General features: G+C 37.7%; 2 protein-coding genes across 4 annotated transcripts in view; one reads left to right on the top strand and one right to left on the bottom strand.

The window, feature by feature from the left end:
• Positions 1–23,999, bottom strand: part of Dcr-2 (Endoribonuclease Dcr-2) — a 49,904-nt gene that overhangs the window by 8,773 nt on the left and 17,132 nt on the right. For all 3 annotated transcript variants that reach the window (XM_034973290.2, XM_069501706.1, XM_069501707.1), the window contains 11 exons: positions 22,340–22,623; positions 21,242–21,419; positions 20,571–20,656; positions 19,735–19,873; positions 18,348–18,562; positions 17,284–17,366; positions 16,630–16,726; positions 15,653–15,761; positions 11,972–12,156; positions 11,262–11,498; positions 10,607–10,742 (listed from right to left, as the gene is read on the bottom strand). In XM_034973290.2, the coding sequence (XP_034829181.1) occupies positions 10,607–10,742; positions 11,262–11,498; positions 11,972–12,156; positions 15,653–15,761; positions 16,630–16,726; positions 17,284–17,366; positions 18,348–18,562; positions 19,735–19,873; positions 20,571–20,656; positions 21,242–21,419; positions 22,340–22,623 (1,749 nt within the window). The remainder of the gene's footprint in view (positions 1–10,606; positions 10,743–11,261; positions 11,499–11,971; positions 12,157–15,652; positions 15,762–16,629; positions 16,727–17,283; positions 17,367–18,347; positions 18,563–19,734; positions 19,874–20,570; positions 20,657–21,241; positions 21,420–22,339; positions 22,624–23,999) is intronic.
• On the top strand, positions 1,491–10,383 carry LOC117986461 (juvenile hormone epoxide hydrolase-like). The gene is made up of 7 exons (XM_034973292.2): positions 1,491–1,650; positions 3,456–3,644; positions 3,725–4,114; positions 5,818–5,975; positions 7,595–7,785; positions 8,554–8,782; positions 9,215–10,383. The coding sequence occupies exons 2-7, from the start codon at positions 3,456–3,458 to the stop codon at positions 9,435–9,437; spliced, it is 1,380 nt and encodes a 459-aa protein (XP_034829183.1). The 5' UTR covers positions 1,491–1,650; the 3' UTR covers positions 9,438–10,383.

Below are 23,999 nucleotides of genomic sequence, written 5' to 3'. Positions count from 1 at the left end.
ACGGCATTAGAAATTTGCGGGACTTATAACTATAGTACGCTACAGGTCGAGATAGCAATCGGGTTATGAGCTCGCGCGCACCAGGTTAGCGCGGGGGCTGTAACGTACTGTGCGTCCATACATGTTGGTTATTTAGAGATTCCTAGTTGGATTCACAGTCATCATTATCATCATCAACCCATCGCCGGTCCTCTGTCTCTGGGTATATCTGCTCTGTACTAAATATTATCAAAATCGGTAAAGCGATAAAGATAGAGGTAAAGATAACAGCCAAACAGGCACACTTTCGCATTTATAAGTATGGATTATACATTTAGGTATCGTAACATGAATGCGTTTAAAGATGTGATATCAATTAGCGTAGTAGGTACCTATCATTATCCTAATTACATATACCTATACCAGTACTTACCTAGATTATTATTATCGTGATTGTAATTATTTTAAGTACAGGGAAGGTCGAGGCCACCTTGAAGCTATATTATTGTACAGCTAAAACATAGAGGCCTTTGAAATGTGGTGCTACCGAAGAATGCTGCGAATAAGTTCGATCCAAAAAATAAGAAACGACGAAGTCCTACTACACATCGGTAAAAAGTGGTAAAAACAGAGACCTAATTTTGACCATCAAACGCAGAAAGGTCAGTTATATGGGGCATGTTCTCAGATATGACCGGTACCGTCTCCTTCAAATCATCATGATGGACAAAATTGAGGGAAAGAGAAGCGTCGGTAGAAGAAGAAAGTCATGGCTTAGAAACATCCGAGAATGGACTGAGATAGCCAACGTAGCACAGCTTTTTAGTTTGGCGAAAGATAGGAAATTGTATGACGAGATGACGGCCAACCTCCAATAGTGGAGAGGCACAAGAAGAAATAAATGTTTGTAGATAACTGAACCTACGAACGAATTAGCCAGCTGAAGTGGCAGTGGGCAGGCCACGTCTGCCGCAGAACCGATGGCCGATGGGGCAGACGTGTTCTGGAGTGGAGACCGCGTATCAGCAAGCGCAGTGTGGGACGACCTCCAACCCGCTGGACTGACGACCTTAAGAAGATAGCGGGAAGTGGGTGGATGAGGAAGGCGGAGGATAGTGTGTGGTGGCGTGCTCTTGGGAAGGCCTATGTCCAGCAGTGGACGCAAATAGGCTGATTGATTGATTGATTGATTGAACTGAACCTATGCATAGGTATTATTCTCGCGATTCTAATATGAAAATGAAAATGAAAATGAAAAAATATTTATTTACCATAGATCAATCAATTATAACATTGTGTTATGGTACCCACACTAGGTAGTCCTGTGTCGTGGGTACCTAATAGAATTAACAATAAACAATTAACCGGTAAATTGACGCTCGGTTTACTAGTCTACGTTCACTTAATATTGAGTACCTATATAAACCAAAACCTAATAAATTTTGAGTACCTACCGGGAAGGTTGACGCTATATTGTATAGCTATTTAAATGTTTGCAGATAACTGAGCAAGCCTCTAGTAAGGATGACGATTGACGATACGCTCTTCAATCCGTGTTTATAATTTCGGTGTGGAACGCCGGCGTTTGCGCACGTGCGCTACCCGAGATTGTGTGTAGTGTGAAAATAATATTTCAAGTGAAACATTCGTCGAGCGCTTGCGATTTTTAAGGTTAATATGTGAGATTTTTATAAATAATATTTATGTTATATTTACAGAAATAATAGCTTTAATTTTTAAACATTGATGTGAATAATAATTGAGATGAACAAGAGAAAGTTTGCGACAGCATGACCTGAATATTTATTCACATTTATGAAGTTACCGTTAACAGTACGTCGACGCGGACGGTTCTATAGTCTACAACTAAAAATACATAAATGACTAAATGTATACTGATAAAACAACAAATTTTGAAATTCCGTGTCTGTATATTTTTAAAGAGTTTCATACAGTTATTTTTTTCGTATATCTGATAAAATCTTACGACGGATAATTTAATTATTACTGTCACTAATTCTTGTCGAGAAGTTTCATTCCCACGGTGATACAATAATATGCGAACTCCAGGTACCAACACCTCAACCCTGATGCTGCAGCCAGCAGGGGCATCTACAGCCTACCTAAACCGGACATCTCTATATATATAAATGAATCGCTGAATGTGTTGCTGATCGCAAATCTCGAGAACAGCTGAACCGATTTCTCTAATTCTTTTTTCATAATATTCCTTGAAGTACGAGGATGGTTCTTACGGAGAGAAAAAATTAAAAAATTGCCTGAAAAAGAATCGACTGTTAGGCGGTACGAAGTTCGCCGGGGCAGCTAGTTTCTAATAAAAATATAATTAAGGCTAATGCCTTATATTAATTTACTCATATACTACTTAAAATCTAGATACTTACTTAAAATAAATGAACCGTCTATTACAAATTATGAAGTTGGACTTTGTCATTGAACTTCGTATCTATTCAACACCTCAATCATGCTTGGTTAGCGGATTATATATGAATTTGTGTTGTAGGTAAATTAAAATTTTATGACTTAAAAGTTTTTATGTTAATGTACATTTTCAATATAAAAAGGGGTTTTATTATTATCATAAAATATTTTTAAAAAATCTATAAATCATAATATTATGACTTATTAGTCGGACATCGGTAAAACTGGAGATTATCAAGGTAATACAAGTGTTTCGCTAAAATCTTGATCAGACAAACATTTTCCAATGTCGTAATACTTACTAATACTAATAATAAATAAAGAATTAACCATCAACCTTTTTCGCTATTAAAATGTTAGTTGATTAGAAAAATGCGTCTGCAAAAGTAATGTGTAGTGTAGTGTTCTCCATCATCATCATCAGCATCATCATCATGATCAATCCATCACCGCCGCGCGCCGGCTCACTATATAGCACGGGTCTCTTCTCAGTATGAGAAGAGGCCATAGTCCACCACGCTTGCCAAATGCGGATTGGCAGACTTCACACACCTTTGATTATGTAGAACTCTCAGGCATGCAGCAAGTTTCCTCACGTTTTCCTTCACCGTTAAACCAAGTGATATTTAATTTCTTAAAACGCACATAGCTGGGAAAAGTTAGAGGTGCGTGCTTGGAATCGAACGCCCGACATCCCGAATAGGGGGCAGACGTCCTGACCACTAGGCTATCAAGGCTGTTACGACACAGGTGCTTTCCATCCCTGCCTACAATTAAATTTAGCGTCACAAAAGAACAGTTCGACCTTGAACCTGCACAGTGGGTGATTTATCGATCTTAATTGGGGGTCAAAGTAAGAAGCGACGGCTCGCGGCGGGGGTACCTATCTAGTGTCTATACTCTATCTTACCTCGCAGAGTTTGAAGAGTTAGCTTTGGAGGTGGATTTGTATTGCCTTAGGAAAGCACAACTTTATTATCAGGGAAATAATCTCGAAAGACAAGAGTATGTTTTTAAAAATACTGTTCTTTCAGATGTTCAAAAACTTTGCCCTGTTCGTTGCCTTTGCAGCTGTGGGCGTTGGTATCGGAACAAAATATTACCAACTTCAGAGCGTTCCAGATTTACCGGAACTGGATTTAGAAAGATGGTGGGGAGACGGCGACAAACCAAAACAAGAAGACAAGTCTATAAGACCTTTTAAAATTGTCTTCAACGATTCGGTAAGAAATCTTATCAAAATTGTTACAAAACTCAAAAAGTTTTTCGTATGTTAATTTAAGTAGGTAGAACTGTTTTACAGATGATAGAAGATTTGAAAAGCAGATTAAAAAACAGACGCTCATATATTCGTCCGATGGATGGTACGCAATCCGAATACGGTATTAACACAATATATTTGGAAAACATATTAAAGTACTGGCTTAAAGATTATAATTTTAAAGAGAGAGCCGAGCGCTTGAACAGATTTCCGCATTTCAAAACCAAAATACAGGGGCTGGACATTCATTATATAAGAGTAAAGCCAGAAGTAAAAAATGTTAAAGTACTTCCTTTGCTGCTGATGCACGGATGGCCGAGTTCGTCAAAGGAATTTGATATGGCAATACCTATGCTCACAAAACCGAGACGTGGATACGATTTCGTTTTTGAAGTTGTTGCCGTTGATCTTCCGGGCTTTGGATTTTCGGAGGTAGTTACATAACCATATTAATTACTAGCTTATGTTCGCGACATCGTTCGCGTGGACTTCAAAAATTTCAACCCCCACCCTTAGGGGATGAATTTTCCAAAATCCTTTCGTAGCAGATGCTTACGTCATAATATCTGCATGCCAAAGGAGATCGCCCGTGAACGGGCCCTCTTTTGTGGCGTCGTGTCAAAACTTAAATTAATTTTTTTTAAACGTATTATTTTTTTACGATTATGTTTTATAACGACTTTTTTCACTCTATTATTGAAAATATCCACAATTACAGTTAGAATCGTAAACATGCATTTATTTTGAAGAAGTATTAATTAAATATAACCTCAATATCAGCAATATAAAAAATAAGATTTCTTTGTAACCAGGGTGAATAAATAGAAATCGTTTGCAGAATATAAAGAGTTAATTATTTGTCTAAAAAATAAAATTAAAACCATGGTGACATAACAATTTTATTAGGGGGGGCCAAAGCTCCTAAGAAAATGGGCAATCTCTTTTCAGTTCAATCCGTCCAGTAGTTTCAGCTGTGAGTTGATAGATCAGTCAGTCAGTCAGTCACCTTTTCCTTTTATATATTTAGATTTTGAAAGTGCGTCTGCTTCTCATTTTTTTCACACGCAGCAACAGATCATCATTCTCATGATGATGATGATGATGACCGTCACGATTTTCATGCATGTATTAAAGAACATAGGATCCATTTTATCCCAGGGAAAAATGGTTCGTACCGCATAAACTAAATCCACGCGGACCAATTGCATAATTTTTCACTTAAGTATGTGATCCATGGGGGTATTCAAGGGGCGGACCAACGCATTCCCAAAAGGCCGGCAACGCATCGGCAGTTCCTCTGGTGCTGCAAATGTTCATGGGCGGATGGTAATCACTTAATATCAGGTGACTCGCCTGCTCGTTTGCTCGCTATCTTTATAAAAAAAAAAATAAGTACTAACCTCGTCAATCCTTAAAAAAATAATTCTTAACTTTATGTAATGTCAGTTTATACTTGTGTCTGACTGCAACTATGTATATGACTTGCAGTCAGACACAAGTCCTTACATGTTATAATGCAAAAAATTAGTATCTAATCGAAAAGCACTTAAACCCACAAAAGTACTTACTGGATAACAAAAAACTACCGAGTCACTTTATATTTTACACGTGCCTTATTTGTAAGGTCGCTCTTGTCTGTGATTACCATGCTGTCTGTCTATACTACAAATTACATGGGTGAATATTTTAGATTCAATAACTACAGAAGTGTTTTGTTTAAACTCAAAGCACACGATCTCTTATCATCGGCGATTTGATCAGATGTAGACTATACATCGATGCTGTATCGCCTTTTGGTAAACACCTGTCAAACAAATGCTGGAATTGAGAGTAAATAGTTTATATGCTTATCCATCCGCAATATTGGTTTAGTTTTGAAGCATAGATCATATAGATATAGGTATTATTTTTCATCTTTTGTGGTGGTAGTATTCAGCGCCATCTATGAAAATTTTCTCGAACGTTGCCTGGAAACCTCCTCATTGGCGGTGAAAGTTTAACACAAACCGTAACGTAACTTTAACTACATCTCATGCAACTGATTCTTAATGCTATAAAGTTAAATTTTATTAGGTACGACGTACGTATAAAAAATTATTGATCACGTTAAAATAATAAAACCCATAAAATTTCAGGGCACGAACAAACCGGGCTTAAATCCTCTACAGATTGGTATAATAATGAGGAACCTGATGAAACGGCTCGGTTTCAATAAATACTACATCCAGGCGGGTGATTGGGGGTCGCAGGCGGGAACACATTTGGCTACAGTGTTCCAAGACGAAGTATTAGGGTAAAAAGCCACAGAGGCATATTTTATTCATTTGCAGAATTGGTATTAAGTATGTGTGTATTCATCGTAATTGCCAAACTGTCTCAACTCTCATTAGATAGATTTTAAAATATCAGGTGTCGTCGGCTTTGTAAATGTTGCACGCGCCACGCATCACGAACTTTGGCGCGTGGCCAAAATCGGAACTAACGCCGCCATTTTGGGCAGTGTCACGCTGTGCCCTTATATATTGTGTTGCTAAGTAAAAAATATGAAATACACTGCTATTTTTTAATATTAGAGCCATTTCATATACATAACATCATGATATTATATCCTGATAATAGATATAGCATAAATGTGTCGGCATCTTATAGTATAGCTATAATTAGCACTAGGTAAATATAGTATTTGAGTAGGTAAACATGATAAGTTGCAAGTCCATGGCCTATTAATGGTTTTTATTAATCTTTTTCGATGTGGAAACAGGGACGGTTTTCCCAATTTCTTATTCAGTAAAATTATATAAAACTTACTAGATTATCAATATAAGTATTCCCTAAAATTGAGGAGATTTCATTTGCTGGCAGTATTTGTTCTGCAACTACGCCTCCCTGTCAATGTCATTCAAGTGCCAAACGAGCCTTGTCGTACTGTATAATAATATGACGTCATGACGATATGACAAAAGAAAATACTTTATACAACGCATCGACTTTGGTAGGTATGAAGTAAAAATTTGCGAAAATATCTCAATTAGATAGGTATATGAAATTATTGAACCACTAACGAAATATTGTCTGAAAGTATTTCAGCGATCGGCATAATACAATACAGATTACAAACTATAGAAATAAAATTAATAAGCATGGTGTTGTGAGATTCACCTCTCATCCCGCTGTGAATGTAATCAAAGGGGCATGGGTATAAGAAAAACTGCCATACCCCTTCCCGGTTAGCCCGCTTCCATCTTAGACTGCGTCATCACTTACCAACAGGTGAGATTGCAGTCAAGGGCTAACTTGTATCTAAATAAAAAATGCACCTATAAAAAGGTAGGTGAAGGCCATACACATAGTTGCAGAGCAAAAATAAGCTGAGCTAAGTATTACAGTCGAAGTAGCAATTAAGAGATAACACATTTAGTTATGTCATTATGAAAATCGTGTAATAAACACGTGAGGCAATTTATACGTTAACAGATAATAGCTGGAATCATTATTTTTATAATGCAACTGTAATAAAATTTCGCGGTTATCGGTCACCCGCACAAGGGAGTTCGAATCATACGACCAAAATATAGAAAAATGACAATCATTCATGAAAAATTATAGAGGTAAAGTATTTCTTAATATCTATAATTGGACGTATTTTCTGAAACCCACAATTAGTCATAATTGAGGTATTATAACCTAATATGCAGTAACCATGCACATATGAATTTTTATTAAACTAAGTTTAAATGAAGCAACTTGGAAGCGGCCACTAAACGAGAAATGTGTGTTTGACGAAGTAATTAATATCTCATCTATGACTCAGAATAGATCTATTTGTAAGAAAGTAGTCACAGTCATTTGCACCGCCAGGTATTCCAGAACTTAAGATGAAACCATTAATAACTAGAATTTTAACTATTGCAGATTCCACACAAATATGCCAGTATCTTCAAGACCTATAAGTAACTTAAAATACGTCATTGGTTCGCTCTTCCCCAGTTTTATTGTAGAAGACCAACACAGACACAGGATGTATCCCATAAAGGACCTATTTTCGTATTTAATGAGGGAAAGTGGTTACTTTCATTTGCAAGCTACGAAACCGGACACAATAGGTAAATCTTTTTATTTCGATCAGTTGTTTAATTCTTAGGCGCACCGCTCATCGGCAGAGTGGAGTGGAACCGAGTTGCATTTTTGATAAGTCAAATTTTATTCATCTTTATTTAATTTGGCTTAGCAGCAAACACGACAGTAAATGAACGAAACATTGTTTTAATTTGTTATCAAAATGACTCTCCACTCCACTCTGTTGGGTGTGCTTCGGCCTTTAATTACTAATTTTCAGAAATATTTTTGTTACTAGAATAACTTTTATTTTGGATAATTTTAATTTTTCACATACATTTTCTAATAATGTAGGTTATATTTGCCCAGTAGGTACCTATTTGATTATGCAATAATTTTTTTACTTGAACAATCCATATTCTGGATAATTTCAATTGTATTGCAAACTGTACATTTTCTAACGATAACAGATAATATAATATGATGATACTTTTTATCGTTGTGTTACTAGGTAGTGCCTGCGACTTCGTCTGCGTGAGTTTCAGTTTTGAAAAATCCCGTGGGAACTCTTTGATTTTCCGGGATAAAAAGTTGTCTTTCTCCTACCCCAGGATGCAAGCTATCTCTGTAGTTTGTACCAAATTTTGTCAAAATCGCTTAAACGGGTGGGCCGTGAAAGCTAGCAGACAGACAGACAGACAGACTTTCGTATTTATAATATGAGTATGGATCAGTTATGTAATCTCTTGATTGAAATGATCGAAAGAATAATACAACAACAAAAAAAATATTATCAAGCACTTTTAAAATTCCAGGTGCTGCATTAGCAGACACGCCAGCTGGTCTTGCAGCATATACTCTGGAGAAAATAGGTATTTGCAGCAATAGGGACACGTTGCAAACACCACACGGGGGTTTGGAAGAAATCAATATTGACGATTTGCTTGACACTGTTACTATACTATGGGCAAACGAACGAATTACAATGTCTATGAGGGTATATGCCGAAGCGTTCGCATGGCCAGAAGTCTTTGTTGTTCATGAGTGAGTATACCAAATACTTAAAACCTGAATTCTTCTTTTGTTGACGTCGCGTCGGTCGCGCGTACGAATGCATGTAGTGTCATCTAGGACCATACCGTGACGTTGAAATCAAAGACGCGTTGCCGCGTGGGTCGGTCTCGTATTTTACATACGCGCACGCCACGTACGTCAATTGACTGACGCGCTATAAGTCCTTAATATGAAGGTTTATGATATAAGCAGTAGCCAGAATAATTTGTACTGATACGCTACGGTGGCGTGTGGAAGTCGATACAAGAGACCTATGTCCAGCAGTGGACGTCCATCGGTTGATGATGATGATGATGATGATGATGATGATGATGATGACGCTAAATAACTCCTAAGCGACAGCACAGTATCATGATTGAATACACAAAAATTGACTTTATTGATCACAATTTTCTATTCCAGCATTCCAACTTATGTGCCAACAGCTGCTATAAATTTTCAATACGAAGTGGTATACCAGCCTGATTGGATTCTACGAGACAAATTCCCCAATTTAGTACATTCCACGACCCTGGACTTTGGGGGTCATTTCGCCGCAATGCACACGCCGAAGGAGTTAGTCGATGACGTTTTTGAATCTGTGGTCGAATTCATAAAATTCCACTCGAGAAATTCGAGTAAATAAGACTTTTTAGATATTTAATTAATTTACGGCTGGTTTCCATCCCCAAATTAATAGCCTATAAGCACGGTCGATAGTTGCCCGGCAACTTAGTCGATGGGCAAGTCAAGAATCTGTAATTTATGATAGAAATTGCAGAGTTTATACGCACGCAGTTGCGGCGACTCCGTGCGTATAGAGTCTGCAACTTCCATATAAATTATAGATTCTGTCGGCTGTGTTGCCGGGCAACTATCGACCGTTCGTAAAGGCCTAATTGAGGAAAAAATTCTGTTAAAAAAAAATTATATAGCCGCATATAATAATATTCTGGTCCAATATAACATGCAATGTAACATTGCGCATGTATATTAGATACATCAATTAGACGCATCGCTCTAACTGCGTATTTACTACGAACCTACGAGTACATCTTCTTTTTAATATATAAAAGGAAAAGGTGACTGACTGACTGACTGATCTATCAACGCACAGCTATTATGACGTAGACATCCGCTAAAAAAGGATTTTTGAAAATTCAACCCCTAAGGGCGTGAAATAGGGGTTTGAAATTTGTTTAGTCCACGCGGACGAAGTCGCGAGCATAAGCTAGTTTTCTATAAAACTACAAGTACAGTGCGCGCCCCTTTGTGCTCGTCTCAAATCCTACAATAGATTGATTGCTCCGCAAACGTCTTGACTGTAATGTCCGAAGTGTGGCGACAACTGCACGTTTTACGAACGAAATACGTCCAAACTGAGAATTTGTTAATTGTATGTTATATTGCAGAACAGTTTACAGAAATTTCATGCATTGCATGATACATTGCGCCAGTCGATACGCGGCATTAAATTTAGTAATTCATAGGTGCGAAGTCGATTGTACACATCTCGAAAAATTCAGTGTACTTAGGAACAAAGACAAACTTTAGTTTTAAGCTAAGGAACCAATAAATGTTTTTGTTTAATATCTGGCATTATTAGTCGTAAGTAAAAAGCTCTTCAACTTTAGTCAAATATCTACTCATACTCACTCAGGGACTTCTGGTTTCTTGCTGGTTTGAGCCAACCAACCAACAGGTTGGTTCTCCTGCAGATTTCCTCGTTCCGGATCTTATCCTTAAAAGAAACTCCTAACATAGCCCCCTTATTAGCTCACATAATCTTATTTAAGAAAAATAGACAGTACTCACATGCCGTTCTTCGATGAAGGAGATAACTTCTTGTGGAGCCGAGAAGCCGGGCACTACGAAGTCCCGCCTGGGGCTGAATTGTTCCACTTTCATCCGCCCGCCCAACCGTACGCGCTCGCCGGCGTAGTACAGATTCCTAAGACCAAACAACAAAACATTCTTTGTAACAAAAAAAATTTGGCAGTCTTGGCCTACTTAAAACTATGCAAACAAATAAAAAAAAAAAAAAAATTAGCTGTTAGGATGCACTTCCGACTACCGAAAGCATACTTGACACTTCCATTAAAAATTGAATCTTAATAAGTTGAGTTGTGGATCAAATTTTCAAAACTATTAAAGTTAGCATGTCGGTGACGCGACCTTTAAGTTTTAACCCATCCTAAATTCGCCTAATGCGCATAAAAAGTTTTCACTTAAACAAATCGGCGATTTACACGATAGGCAAACTAGAAGTTAATTACGACTAATCGAATAGGCTCGCGACTCCTGCGCTCTATCTCAAGAAAGTCAGGTAGGAAAGTCATTTGTGGCAATGGGTGTAAAATTCCACAACCAATTTTAGATTTGCCGACCATAACAGTGTGTTCCAACACGCACTTAACCAGTTATTTCCATTTGATTTCTTCACTCTGTGAATTTTTTTCGACAATGTTACCTGTTGCCAATAAGCCGGCACTTGATGTTAGTAAGCTGCCCCTCGTCCAGCGCCGGGAACTTGTGGAAGAGGTAGAGGCTGGCCGCATACTTGAGGAACGAGTCTCCCAACGTTTCGGCGCGCTCCAGGTTGAACGTGTCGTTAGAGTTTATTGTTGTGAGCGCCGCTACGACATCGCGCAGTTCGGGACCGCGGAACGTGGGCGTTTTTGATAGAATCGCTATTTTGTCGTCGTACCTGTTATGAAAAGTTTTTGTTAACATAATACTAAACGTTATAAACACGATATTTTTCATTGCCCTACAACAAAGCGTTTAGCCTGTGCTGGGAGTGGATGCCTACGGCAATACTGCAACGAGTATGGTACATGTGTGTGCTTGCAGCTTTCAGTTATTTCCCTAATATACTAGCAATAACGTTCAGCCAATCTTAACTATTGCGAATTATGATAATGAAATCTTCTGTAATTTAACAATGCCAAAAATTATAGAAGGCGGAGGGATGGTTCAGTATGATAGGTTCAATCCCTGTCGGTTGCGTGATTTTGATATGTATTAAAAGTTATTTCAAACAAAGTATAGTACGCGACAGGTCGAGATAGTAATCGGGGTGGTGCCGGTGCGGCCGAACGCCGGTGACGTACGGGTGTGCGGGGCTTCCTCCCACCCCATACCCCGATTGCCTTCTCGACCTGTTGAACTATAGCTTACTTTAGAGGAGGGGGCAGTATGGCAGCCGAACCGGTCACAATCCTAGGCGGTGACAGTAGAACGTTTCGACTGGGACTTTTGTCCGGTTCAAAGAGTGGCGCTGTAACGAACGTGTCGAAACACTCGATGTCCATCAGCGTCACCGTGGACAGGGTGCGGTCGATGTCGATCGGCTCAGCGGTCTCCTAGTTGAAATAAACAGATATTTGTAAAACAACTTTGTTATCCTACTTATTATAGAGCCAACGAGAGATTAACTTTTTGACATCTGTCAGTTACGTACAATATAATATTGTGCCCTCTCGCACACATTACTTTGATATCTGCTATCGAGTGATATTGTGAAATGGTGATAGTAGAAATGATACCCGGCTGAATTTGTAGTGGAGTCTTCTCACGATAGCCCGCCGATTGTGTAAGAAAATGTAAGAAAAACGTAATCGTGACGATTAGTTGTGAAAAAGTGTGATCTGCGAATTCAATCTATCAACGGGCAGAATTTGCTGTCGATTATATATGAATACGTTTTTCTTACTCAATCGGGGGGCAGGGCGCGTTTGAAATCCTCGTAGATTTATTTTAAGTTTATGTAATTGATTATCATTTATCATCCCCATTACATCAACTATCTTAAATATTCAACAGTTGATAATCAAGAAGTGTACAGTGGTGCCTTTTCTAAATAAATGACTTTGATTGTTTGCGCAGTAAAATTGTCGATCAAAGTGGTCTTCTAGATAAAACTAATCAAGTAATATACCTAATAGGCTAATCTCGTAACGTAACTAACGTTTCCATGTTCGAGATCTATCAAAGTTATCGAGTATAGGCATGCCGAAATTTTAAAAATCTGTATACATTTATAGTATAAATAAAACCGGCCAAGCGTGAGTCAGCCTCGCGCAGCGAGGGTTCCGTACTACAGTCGTATTTTTTCGACATTTTGCACGATAAATCAAAAACTATTATTTATAAAATATAAATAAAAATCTGTTTTAGAATGTACAGGTAAAATCCTTTCATATGATACCCCACTTGGTATAGTTATCTTACTTTGAAAATTGAAATTTTTAATTATTTGTTCATGAACACATTTTTCTTGTGACTACATTCACGGTTTTCGGATTTTTTTCCTTTACTTGTGCTATAAGACCTACCTTCCTGCCAAATTTCGTGATTCTAAGTCAACGGGAAGTAGGTTAGTACGGACGGACGAACGGACAGATGGATGGACGGACGGACGGATGGACGGACGCACAGACAGACAAAAAGACAGTCAGACAACGAAGTGATCCTATACAGTTCCTTTTTTCCTTTTGAGGTACGGAACCCTATAACTATTAAGAGGACTTTTGGTGACATCATCAGTCTATCTATTAATTAGTGGTCACTCTATAACTACTAGTAAACTGATATCGTTAAAAAAATCTTAACTACATAAATGTGGTAAAAACTACAAAAAGGAGTGGCATCTCAAAGCATTTTTGATATTTTGTGCTGCTTTAATTTCGTTTTTCAAGTATACACTTAATTGCGCATCGTGTTCAATTAAATGCAGTGTAAAGCTTTCTGTTCATTTAAGCAGCGTAGATTTGAGGCAAACTGAGGCTGTTCAAGTGGATGCGTCGACTCGTTGAGTTCCACTAAGCGTATAGTTCGGAAGATCTTTTGATTTTTTTTGCGTATGAGGTCGAAGTTTTCGCTTACAGCCTAACTTGTCTTAGGCTAAGGAATAGAATAGAATAATGTTTATTCGAGGTATATAGGTGGTACATGGTGTAGGCAATTTGGTCCTGTACAGCAGTGCAACACCTCGAACAGGTAGGCCACTCAGCTTGTGTTGAGACGTCGGGCCCCTCAGACACAAACCTCTAGAGCAAATATCTGAGGTACCAGACGCCCCAACGCTGATTTTCAGTGACCGCCTTTTAAGTATTACCTATAAACGTCAGTGGCATAGAATATATAAAGTTTGCGAGTAAATGGATAAATAAAATGAAATAAAGTGTTTAAAGTTTTTAAATTTAAAGTGATTTAGGACATAAAAGAAGAAATAAGAAATTATACATTAAAATAGATGTTGTAAATTATAAGAATAGGAAAATTGTACGATAGTTTTTTTTTTGTATAATAAAGAAAAAATAAATAAAATAAAATAGGATAGCTCGCAAGGTGTGGATGAGAAAGTGAAATTTGGTAAGATAAATAAATTAAATTAATTTTAACTAAATCTGTAACTTTTGAATATTTAAAAGATGTTTTTTGAATTTTACTTTAAAAGCGCCAGAAGTCTGAAGGTTTCTATAAGGTAGAGGAAGGTTATTCCAACATTTCGTTGCATTATACTTAAAGCTACCTCTGAAAGCCGCAGATGCATGACGCAAAAGCATCGTCTCCACTTAAGTACCGGGTTAGCGCGGGTGTGCGGGGCGTTCCCTCCCCGATGCCATATCGACCTGTCGCGGACTATACATAAGTTAATCAGAAGGATTTGAATGATGCAACTGTCAACTTGTAAATGACAAAGAATAAAATATTGTTTTTATTCAAGTTTACTTTTACAATTGCTTTTGAATCGTCAAAATAATTTACCACTGTTTCGGAACGCCGTTCCTACCGAGAAGAACCAGCAAGTAATTCGGCGGTTGCTCTTTTCAAGTGTTCAATTTACAAAAATAGTATGCCATACTTGTATAAGCAATTGCAGCCCCGAACATTGCTAGAGCGAGTCATATCCATAATTATATCTACCTACATCTACAGCAGACAAACAACACCTAAACAGCTGTGTTAAATTCAACGTAAAAATGTGGCTAATTCCGTTTACACGTTTTTCCGTACACAATCTCTAAACTAAGCTTATATGATAAGTCTAAATCAATTGCTATCCCTTTCATAATTTTGCCCGCAGAAAAGCATAACACTAGAGTTAGACCTGTTAATTTAGTTTAATTTAAAGATTGTGTACAAGAGAATCGGCCCCAATGTCTCATCAGTACCCTTATTATAAATGCGAAAGTGTGTTTGTTTGTTGGTTTATTGGTTTATTGGTTTGGCTTTCAATCACGTCGCAACGGTGCAACGGATTGACGTGATTTTTTGCATGGGTATAGATAAAGACCTGAAAGAGAGTAACGTAGGCTACTTTTTATCCCGGAAAATCAAAGAGTTCCCACGGGATTTTTAAAAACCTAATTCCACGCGGACGAAGTCGCGGGCATTAGCTAGTTTATTTCATAAAGTGCACTCGATAACTGTGTTCTACTTCAGCAAATGTAAAAAAAATACCCATAATTACCTAGTCAAAGATTTACAAAGTTATGCCTTACTAAAAACCTGAAAGAAAAATGTAGATCGAATTTTGGTTATATATAATAATTGGTTACACAAAAATGTACGCACATTATCGGTGTAGATTTGCAATACAAGAAACTTTATGAAGCACGTCACACTGCAGCGTATGGCTCAACAGCAGCAGGGTTATAAGAACGGCTTCAGATCAGCGTTTTTAAAGAGTGCCAACGGGACCCTATTACTAAGGCTCCGCTGTCCATCAGTGTTACATTACAAGTCAGTGCAAGTCGAATAAACGGTACAAGTCAATGTCCAGCTTAAGAGCCGCTTTGAACAAGTTTCCGTTACGCGTTGTTTGATTCAGTCTTTACAATTACAATCACTTACTTCCCACGGGTATTCCTTAGTAATCTTCTTCTTCTGCAGCTGGTACACGCTTTCCTTTACAGATATAATGTTGGGGGTCCTCGGTGCCGCGTCGATTGGATTGTTTATTCTAATGAAAACAAAACAAAAATCGATTTCATTAAATAACTTTCATTTGAACTTACATTTTGATTTAGAAATTGAGTCCGTAAATTAGGGGTATAATGCATACATTTTGAGAATGAACTCGCTATATTTCCTCTACTTATGTGTCAAATATACGGTTTACCCTTGACATTAAGGACAAAAATTGTAACTTTTGACAGGACAGTTGACACATAGAGCACAAATAGCAAGTGCGTTTTCAAAATGAATGCACTATATCTATGGGTTAGTAAACAAATTATACCCCTTCTTTCAGGCGCATCAGGGTTAATATACGGCCACGTTTATAGATTTCAAACTTCAGGGTCAATTTAATTTTCAAACTGCGTCAAAATAAAATTGACCCTTTCGTCGATATAAATTGAGCTCATCGATACATCTACAGCCAGCACTCAAAGCAGAAACTTTTCAAAATAAAAATCGGTGGTACTAAATACAAGACTTTAAACCAAAGATCTTTAGTTCCATTTTACTCTGACGTTATTGTTTCAATGTTCGTAACTATTAACATTGGCGAGATGTAAAAATCTCATGCTAAGGCAGACCCTAGGTAAAGTTCTAACTCAGATATGGAATTTTAAAAAAAATGCATTAAGTGGGGACTGCCAATAAAAGTGGAAAATTAAAACTGTGACAAAAATTAGAAGCTGTTAGAAGGTACTCCGGCTACCGAAAGCATAATTGACACTTCCATTCCAAATTGAACCTTAATGGGTTGTGTTAAGGAACAAATTTTAAAAGTTAATAAAGAAGCATGTCGCGACCCTGAAGTTTGTACCTATCGCAAGAGCGCCCAACGCGTCTAAAGAAGTTCACTTCAAATATTCAATTACCTATCAATACTGTTCACAGCTGTGGGCTCCTCGATATTGGATAGGAGCGATTTTGTAGCTACTTGCAAATCGATTTCAATCGGCAGCCATTCTTGACCTGAAATCCAAACAAAATCGAGAGTTCAGTACAAGTTTCTACATCTCGAAAACTTATAAAAAAAAATTGCTAGGGACATTGGCTGAGTTTAGGTATAGTACGCGACAGGTCGAAATGGCAATCGGGGTGGGGACGCCCCGCACAGCCCCCGCGCTAACATGGTGCGGGCAAGCGCGGGCGATGTTTTTTTTTTTTAATTTATAGACTAGCGCTTGGCTGCAATCAGACCTGGTGGCAAGTGATGATGCAGCCTAAGATGGAGCGCGTTTGCCTAGATGATGCCTATTCACTCTTGACTTGAAGGTACCCATACTATAATTGGAGGGGAAAGCTGATGGTGGAAGGGTGTTCCAAATCTTAGCGGTTCGAATCAGAAATGTGGAGGCAAATCGCTATATCGGGTATGCGAGGATTTTTTGATATTTTATTTTTTATTTATAGACTAGCGCTTGGCTGCAAGCAGACCTGCTGGCAAGTGATGATACAGTATAAGACGGAGCGCGCTTGCCAAGAAGATGAGATTAACTTTAAGATAAAGACCAAGAAAATATTTTTACCTTTCAACAATGGTTTGTATGCTCTTATTGTGTCCTTTGCAATCTGAGCACGTAGTTCTTCGGCCGTCAAAAGCATTGTTATTCTAAAAAAAAATTTTACTATTTAAAACAAAGTAGTAATTAATCCTAATCCTAATCAGTACCCTTATTATAACTGCGAAAGTGCGTTTGTTTGTTGGTTTGTCCTTCAATCACGTCGCAACGGCGCAACAGATTGACGTAATTTTTTGCATGGGTATAGATAAAGACCTGGAGAGTGACATAGGCTACTTTTTATCCCGGAAAATCAAAGAGTTCCTGCGGGATTTTGAAAAATGTAAATCCACGCGGACGAAGTCGCGGGCATCAGCTAATACTTAATATTATAAATGCGAAAGTGTCTGTCTGTCCCTCTGCTAGCCTTTCGCGGCCTATCCGTTCAACCGTTTCTGACGAAATACACTGTGTGACATTTTTTATACTTTTGTATCTATCCAATACACAGAAATTGTGACTTATTCTGTTGTACACAATATCTCAACTAAATTGCCAGGTCTAAATCTAGAGCCATCCTATTCTGTAATATGAAACAGACAGCAATGCTTTTTAGCATTTAAACAATTGTGAGTGATTTCCATTATACATACATATAATCACACATCAGCTTTACTCACGTTTAGTCGACGCTAGCCCAACTACAGCAATACATTTAAAACTGGCATTTTAATTTAAATAGTGTGTGAATTAGCTACGATACATTGAGGCCGATTCTCTTTATACCATCTCTAAACTAAACTTAATTAACAGGTCTAAATCTAGTGTTATCCTTTTCCGAAAGCAACATTATGAAAGGGATAGCAATAGATTTAGACGTGTCATTTCAGTTTAATTTAAGAGATTGTGTAAAACGGAATCGGCCACAATGTCTAATTTTAGATTTGATTAAATGGATAAAAATGGTAAAATATGAAAATGGTTCATTTTTTTCTCTCTCACACATAAATTTTTCTAAGTAGCCGCATCTCATTTGCACACTTCTAGGATTTGAACATTGTAGGAGCTACCCAATATAAATATATAACAACCTGTGCACAATGCTCGGCAATAGCACAGCCTTGTACCACATAACGCCGGGATACTCGTCCTTGATACAAAACTCGGGTACAAAAATCTCGTTATAGCAGCGCGGCTTGTCGTCCCCCTGTGCGATGGAGATCTGCTTGCGCTGCTTGTCTGTCAGCGCTTTGATGGTCGCGGCGCGCGGCAGCAGGCAGTTCATCCGAGAGTTGATACGACGGACCTTCAAACCAAGAGAATTTAGAAGTTCCGCCCGATTAAGGCGAGTCACCGGAGCGGGCAGCGCGGCTTGTAATTAAACCGCTTGGCAACGTTCAAATTCTGTGTTTCAAACGTTAAATTTGAATTTAATAAATTATAGAAGTCATGTTGAACACCAAAATTTAGCAGGTTCTCTGTAGTACTTAAAGACAAATATTTCCATGTAAAAACTATGTGCCAAGTCAGAAATTTTAGTATTAAAAAATTCGTTTTAGACTTTTATTTTAGCTTCTTTCAAGATTTTGTTTGATCGAGAGAAGTACTTCCTATAGTGTATCAAATTAGCACATTCCTTAGACAATGTCTTTAGGTATATTGTATATTTTTAGCAAGGCCTTTATTTAATAGTAAATGCCTAATACATTTGATCTAGTGAACCAGTTTTTTCCGCTTAGCCTCGGTGACTCGCCTTAAGTGTACATTGCAACAAGACTCTCTTGGCAGTTGAATTGACAGGGGGGCGCTGTTGGAAAATAAAGGCTTAGAATATTCATAAACAAGAACACTTGACGACTACGTTAGTTCCGATTTTCGCCACGCGCCAAGATAGCCTTGTCGTACTGTAGAATCTGGCCAACGAAAGTGGACACTGGAAAAGCGCGACAAATTAAAAAAATATGGGAGACACAAAATTAGTATAGGGTATTTGAAAGCACGTAAAATATAGGATCTATCGATGGCATCCGTATTGAATATGAAATTAATTTAATCAACCTACTATTTAATCAGTTAAGAAAAATACGAGATATTTTAAGAGAAAATCGACAAAGAAAATGTTTTTTCCTACTTTAAGTCACGTGTTCGTAAACGGCTGTGATTGGGCGAATGGTTGATGACGTCAACTGCTTGTAAACTCATAGTCTCAACAGTAATCGTGACGTTACGATGAAGTATGAGGCGCAATATTGTCAGGAAAGCGTTTTCGCGCGGAATATTTTTCGTTTTCATCTTTTCTTGCATCATAATATGTTGTAATGGAACGTAAAATAGACATATTCTATAGTCCTTAGATATCAGTGATTAACGTAAAACAGTTTTTAAAAAGCTGTCAAATACCCTATTCTTGATTTTAGTTCTGACTTCTGACTCGCACTTGGCGAGATTATGTACGTAGTAAGGAAACGTTTAACGTACCTCGAGCATCGGCTGGTCTTTCCTGCCAAAGATCTGTAGATTATGTTTGCTCGAGTAATAGTCCTCGAATGTTTCAAAGGAGTTAGAGTCGAATCTGGACTGAGGGGTCATGTATTCAAGCACATCGGACACTATGTATCTGGAACAAAGTGCTTTAAAAATAAATTTTAATATATAAAACAATCACATTTAATATTTTTATTTACAATTACTATGTTAAGAAAGGAAGAAGGGGCCAGGACGAAAAACCAAATTTTAATTAAATAGCTACGAACGAAGCCTTCCACCAGACCAGATCAGAGACAAATTAGAAATTATAAATTTCGAAATTGCCCCTGCCGGGACTAGAACCTGCGACCTCCCACTTATAAGACCACAGCGCGCACCACTCCGACAGGGAAGTCCTCAAAATTTTTAGGGAGGATGTGAAAAACTCCTGCGTGATTAATTTTTTACCCTTATAGAATAGATAGACTAGCGCTTGGCTGCAATCAAACCTGCTGGCAAGTGATGATGCAGCATAAGATGGAGCGCGCTTGCCTAGAAGATGTCTATTCACTCTTAACTTGAAGGTGTCCATATTAAAATGGGGATCCACAGGCAAAACTGATTTAAGAGGGCGCCACAAGAGGTCCGACCAATGCAAGCTATCGTCTTCATAGTTTCTTAGGAGGTTTCATACAAGGAAGTTTTTTTAATTATGGCGTTTGACAGCTCAGTATAGTCGGTTCCACAGATGATACTACCTTTATGGCGAGTTCGCTTATGCGTCACCTGTCGGGATAAATTGGCAGTGTGGATCTGTGGAGAGGAAAACTGATCGAAAGTTATCGTACCTGTCGGGCATAATGCTCCCTCGATACCAGGGAGTGACGACGCTGTTCTGGTATGTTTCCCTCGTTACTTCAAGTGTAGTTCTTTCCTGCAAGTAGCTATAGATGTAGGATGACGTCATCGTAAAGTTATAAAAGGCTGCGTTAACCATACACGATCAAGTTTATCGGTCAAGTTTGCATGACATCATGCATACTTTTAGTCCAGTAAATAAAGCCGTTTTTTTGGTCAACCTCGCACTAAATTTCCGATCCAATTTTATTTTATTTTTAGGGTCACTTACTGACCATAAAATCACAAAATGCTGACAGATCCAGGTGGAGCTTCGATCCCAATCTTGAAGGAAAGTTTTTGGCCGATATCTCGAAAACTATCCACTTTAGGGCAAAAATTATGTAAACCATTATTGTAGAGAATAAAATTTCGCATCTTTTGCATCGTTAAATGCTCTATTTACTGGATTATTTAAGCCATACACGGTCAAGTTCGCTTCGGCCAAAACTTCAGCCCATTTTGGCCCAAGCCCAAGGTTTGGCTGAAGCCGAGATTCGGTCGAATACTATTAGTTTTAAGGTTACGTGTTTATAGTCATGATGATGATTATAAATTTTGATGCCTGATATCCGCTTTTTCGTAGCTACAACCTCACTGGCTTAAGTAAACTCTTACTTACAGTGAGAGGCGGCTCAGCGACCGGTCGAATTTCGCCGTACTTCTGCATAAACGCCCAGTCTATGTCGTAGCCATCGCTCTCTTTGATGGGCACCAGGTAAAGGTTGTTGGCTTCTCCGTCAAATAGGAGGAACTTCTTCGCCACTTCGATTACTTGGTCGAAAACGAAAAAATGAAACCTGTAAGTTTTAATCTCGATTAGGGTATTATTCACTTACGGCTGAAATTTTCATCAGTCTAACTGTAATCTGTCCATACGTTACTTAGCAACGTTCTTATTTGTCAAAAAAAGATGGTAGAGATCTTCTCACCAGTGACGGCGTCATCATCATCAACGAGGATGAGGTGTGGTGGCAAAGGGTATAATTGTAGTAGTAATAAACAGACTTCGTTTAAGGAAGGACGTGTGTATCATTTGGATCTCCTCCCCCCTCGTGGGCACAGCATATGAGAGCCGAGTAAACACAAGCTAATTCAGCCTTTGAGGTCATTTTTAGGGTTCATTCTAAAACAATTTTTTATTTATTTTTATGCATAATAGTTTTGAATTATCGTGCAAAATGTCGAAAAACGACTGTAGTACGGAACCCTTGGTGCGCGAGCTTGACTCGCACTTGGCCGGTTTTATTCTATATTTTTTATATATATTCATGTACCATGTAGATTGTAGGTACACAGGTGAACATTGATAAGTTCCTTATGAACAGATTACATATAGATTTTTAGAAATTCCGATACAAGTTAGCCCTTGAGCGCGATTTCACCTGGTGGTAAGTGATGATGCAGTCTACGATGGAAGCGAGCCAACTCAGAAGGGGTATGACAGTTATTGATTGAATTTCGACCCTTAATTTTATTCATAAAGCGTGACGGTGCAAATACTAATACAATAAAAAGTTAAACTGTATTGTTGCGCGATCTGAGCGAAACACTTTAAGAGATTCACACTAGTCTGTCGTCGCTTTATGGCGCTATTATGGTATGGTATGCTATGGTATATTATTGCGTGAGACTGGGTTGCATTACAACAACACCACACAACACCACACCACATCACAACACATTAATGTATCTGCGCTTTAAACAGCGGTAACATTACCTTTTAATCAATTCGAAATGAGCTGAACTCAGTCGAATCGATGCATAATTCACTTCCAGAGAGGTTTTCACTTCGCCAACGGTAAGGAACATCGGGAAGCTGCATAGTATGGGCAGAGGCTGCATCGTTACTAGACCGTAACCCTCCGGTTTTCGAAGTAAATTGTACAGAGCCTTTTCGCGAGATTCGGTAGGCTCAGCGAATGCCACGGTCAATTTTATAATGTGCAAGTAATACATCCGATCGTATAGCCCATCTGACGGAGCGTCCAAGCACTTTGGATACTAGAACAAAACGAAAAAACATAAAATATATAAAGGAAGCTTAAATACATTTCGAATGTATTATAATAATAATAGTTATTAATTAAAACTGACACATACACACATACATGCATATGTTGTGAATCACCTACTAGGTATTCTTACTAGTTAATTGTCATTGATTTCATATTATTATATTGTAAAGCTTGCTTAAATTATTTGGTCTCTTCAAACGTACTGTTATAATTAATAACTATTTTTAAGTAATCTGTTAAACAAAATTGTAATAGGCTACTTGACTCATATCTAATTTCGTCCAATAAATGATTATTTATATAGTATTTTGCTTAAAACAACGAAATATATCAATAACAATTATTAAAAACGCAGGATGGATATATAAATCCAATTTAAAAAAATACAATTTTTATTTTTATTTGAAACGCAGAAAACGCTGTCAGCCATGATGTGACGTCATTAAATATGTAAACAAAGAAATGTCATTCCTATGTCACGCGGGGACTAACGTAGTATCCATATATATAAAATTTAGAGTCCTGACTAACTTATATATCAACGCACAGCCTAAACATCTAAACAGCTGGTCCTAGATACATGAAATTTGGTGAGTGTGTTCTTTGTAGGTAAAGAGAAGGTATCCACTAGGAAAGGATTTTTTGAAATTCCACCTCTGAGTGGGTTAAATGGAGGTTTGAAATTTATGAAGTCCACGCGGGCGAAGTCACGAGCATAAGCTAGTTTTTATATATTTCTAAAAACTCATAGTAAACGTAAAAAAATATCGTTTTCTCTTTATAAATTGAATAAGTTATTAAGTAAGACTTACAACAAAGTGATCTTTGCAAAAATAAATTTGGGTTGAAGTCGTTAGTCATATAGGATCCCTTTAAGCAAGTCTTTGCGTGTTACGTATATTTATTTCACTGGGCACTCTAATCCACAACTTTCCTGTGGTCTTTATCGATGCGTTTTTTACATTCTCGGATGATACAATAACGATAATTACTATATTTTTCATGTAAACTAGTATAGAAGTCATGTTTATTAAACTTTGGTAGGTTATGCTCAGTATATATAATGTACTCTGTGGTTATGCTGTTGTTTACAAATGCATGACGTCAGAGCACAGATAATCTATCGGCCAAACATGGCCGACAGTGTTTTCACCTGTCTAAGAAAAATATTTTTTTAAATTAAAGTTTTACGGTTTTTAGGGCGCAAAAAAATATAGTGTTAATTTTTTTGATATAATAGGACAAATATTAACCATTTAAGACCAACTTAAAAAAATTGTCAAGTAGCCTATTCTATTTGGCCTAATTTTAAGTCTGATATTATGTAAAATTATATTATCTGTAATGCTGTTGATTAAAAAT

The sequence above is a fragment of the Maniola hyperantus genome, chromosome 11 (genome assembly GCF_902806685.2).
Source record: "Maniola hyperantus chromosome 11, iAphHyp1.2, whole genome shotgun sequence".
Lineage (NCBI taxonomy): Eukaryota > Metazoa > Arthropoda > Insecta > Lepidoptera > Nymphalidae > Maniola > Maniola hyperantus.
Note: the sequence above shows the minus strand (reverse complement) of the source record. Positions and strands in the feature narration are given on the sequence as shown.

Coding starts and splice junctions, on each gene's coding strand:
- LOC117986461 (XM_034973292.2), top strand. CDS start 3,456: ATGTTCAAAAACTTTGCCCTGTTCGTTGCCTTTGCAGCTGTGGGCGTT. Junction 5,976..7,594: donor TTCCAAGACGAAGTATTAGG/GTAAAAAGCCAC, acceptor TAACTATTGCAG/ATTCCACACAAATATGCCAG. Junction 8,783..9,214: donor GAAGTCTTTGTTGTTCATGA/GTGAGTATACCA, acceptor TTTCTATTCCAG/CATTCCAACTTATGTGCCAA.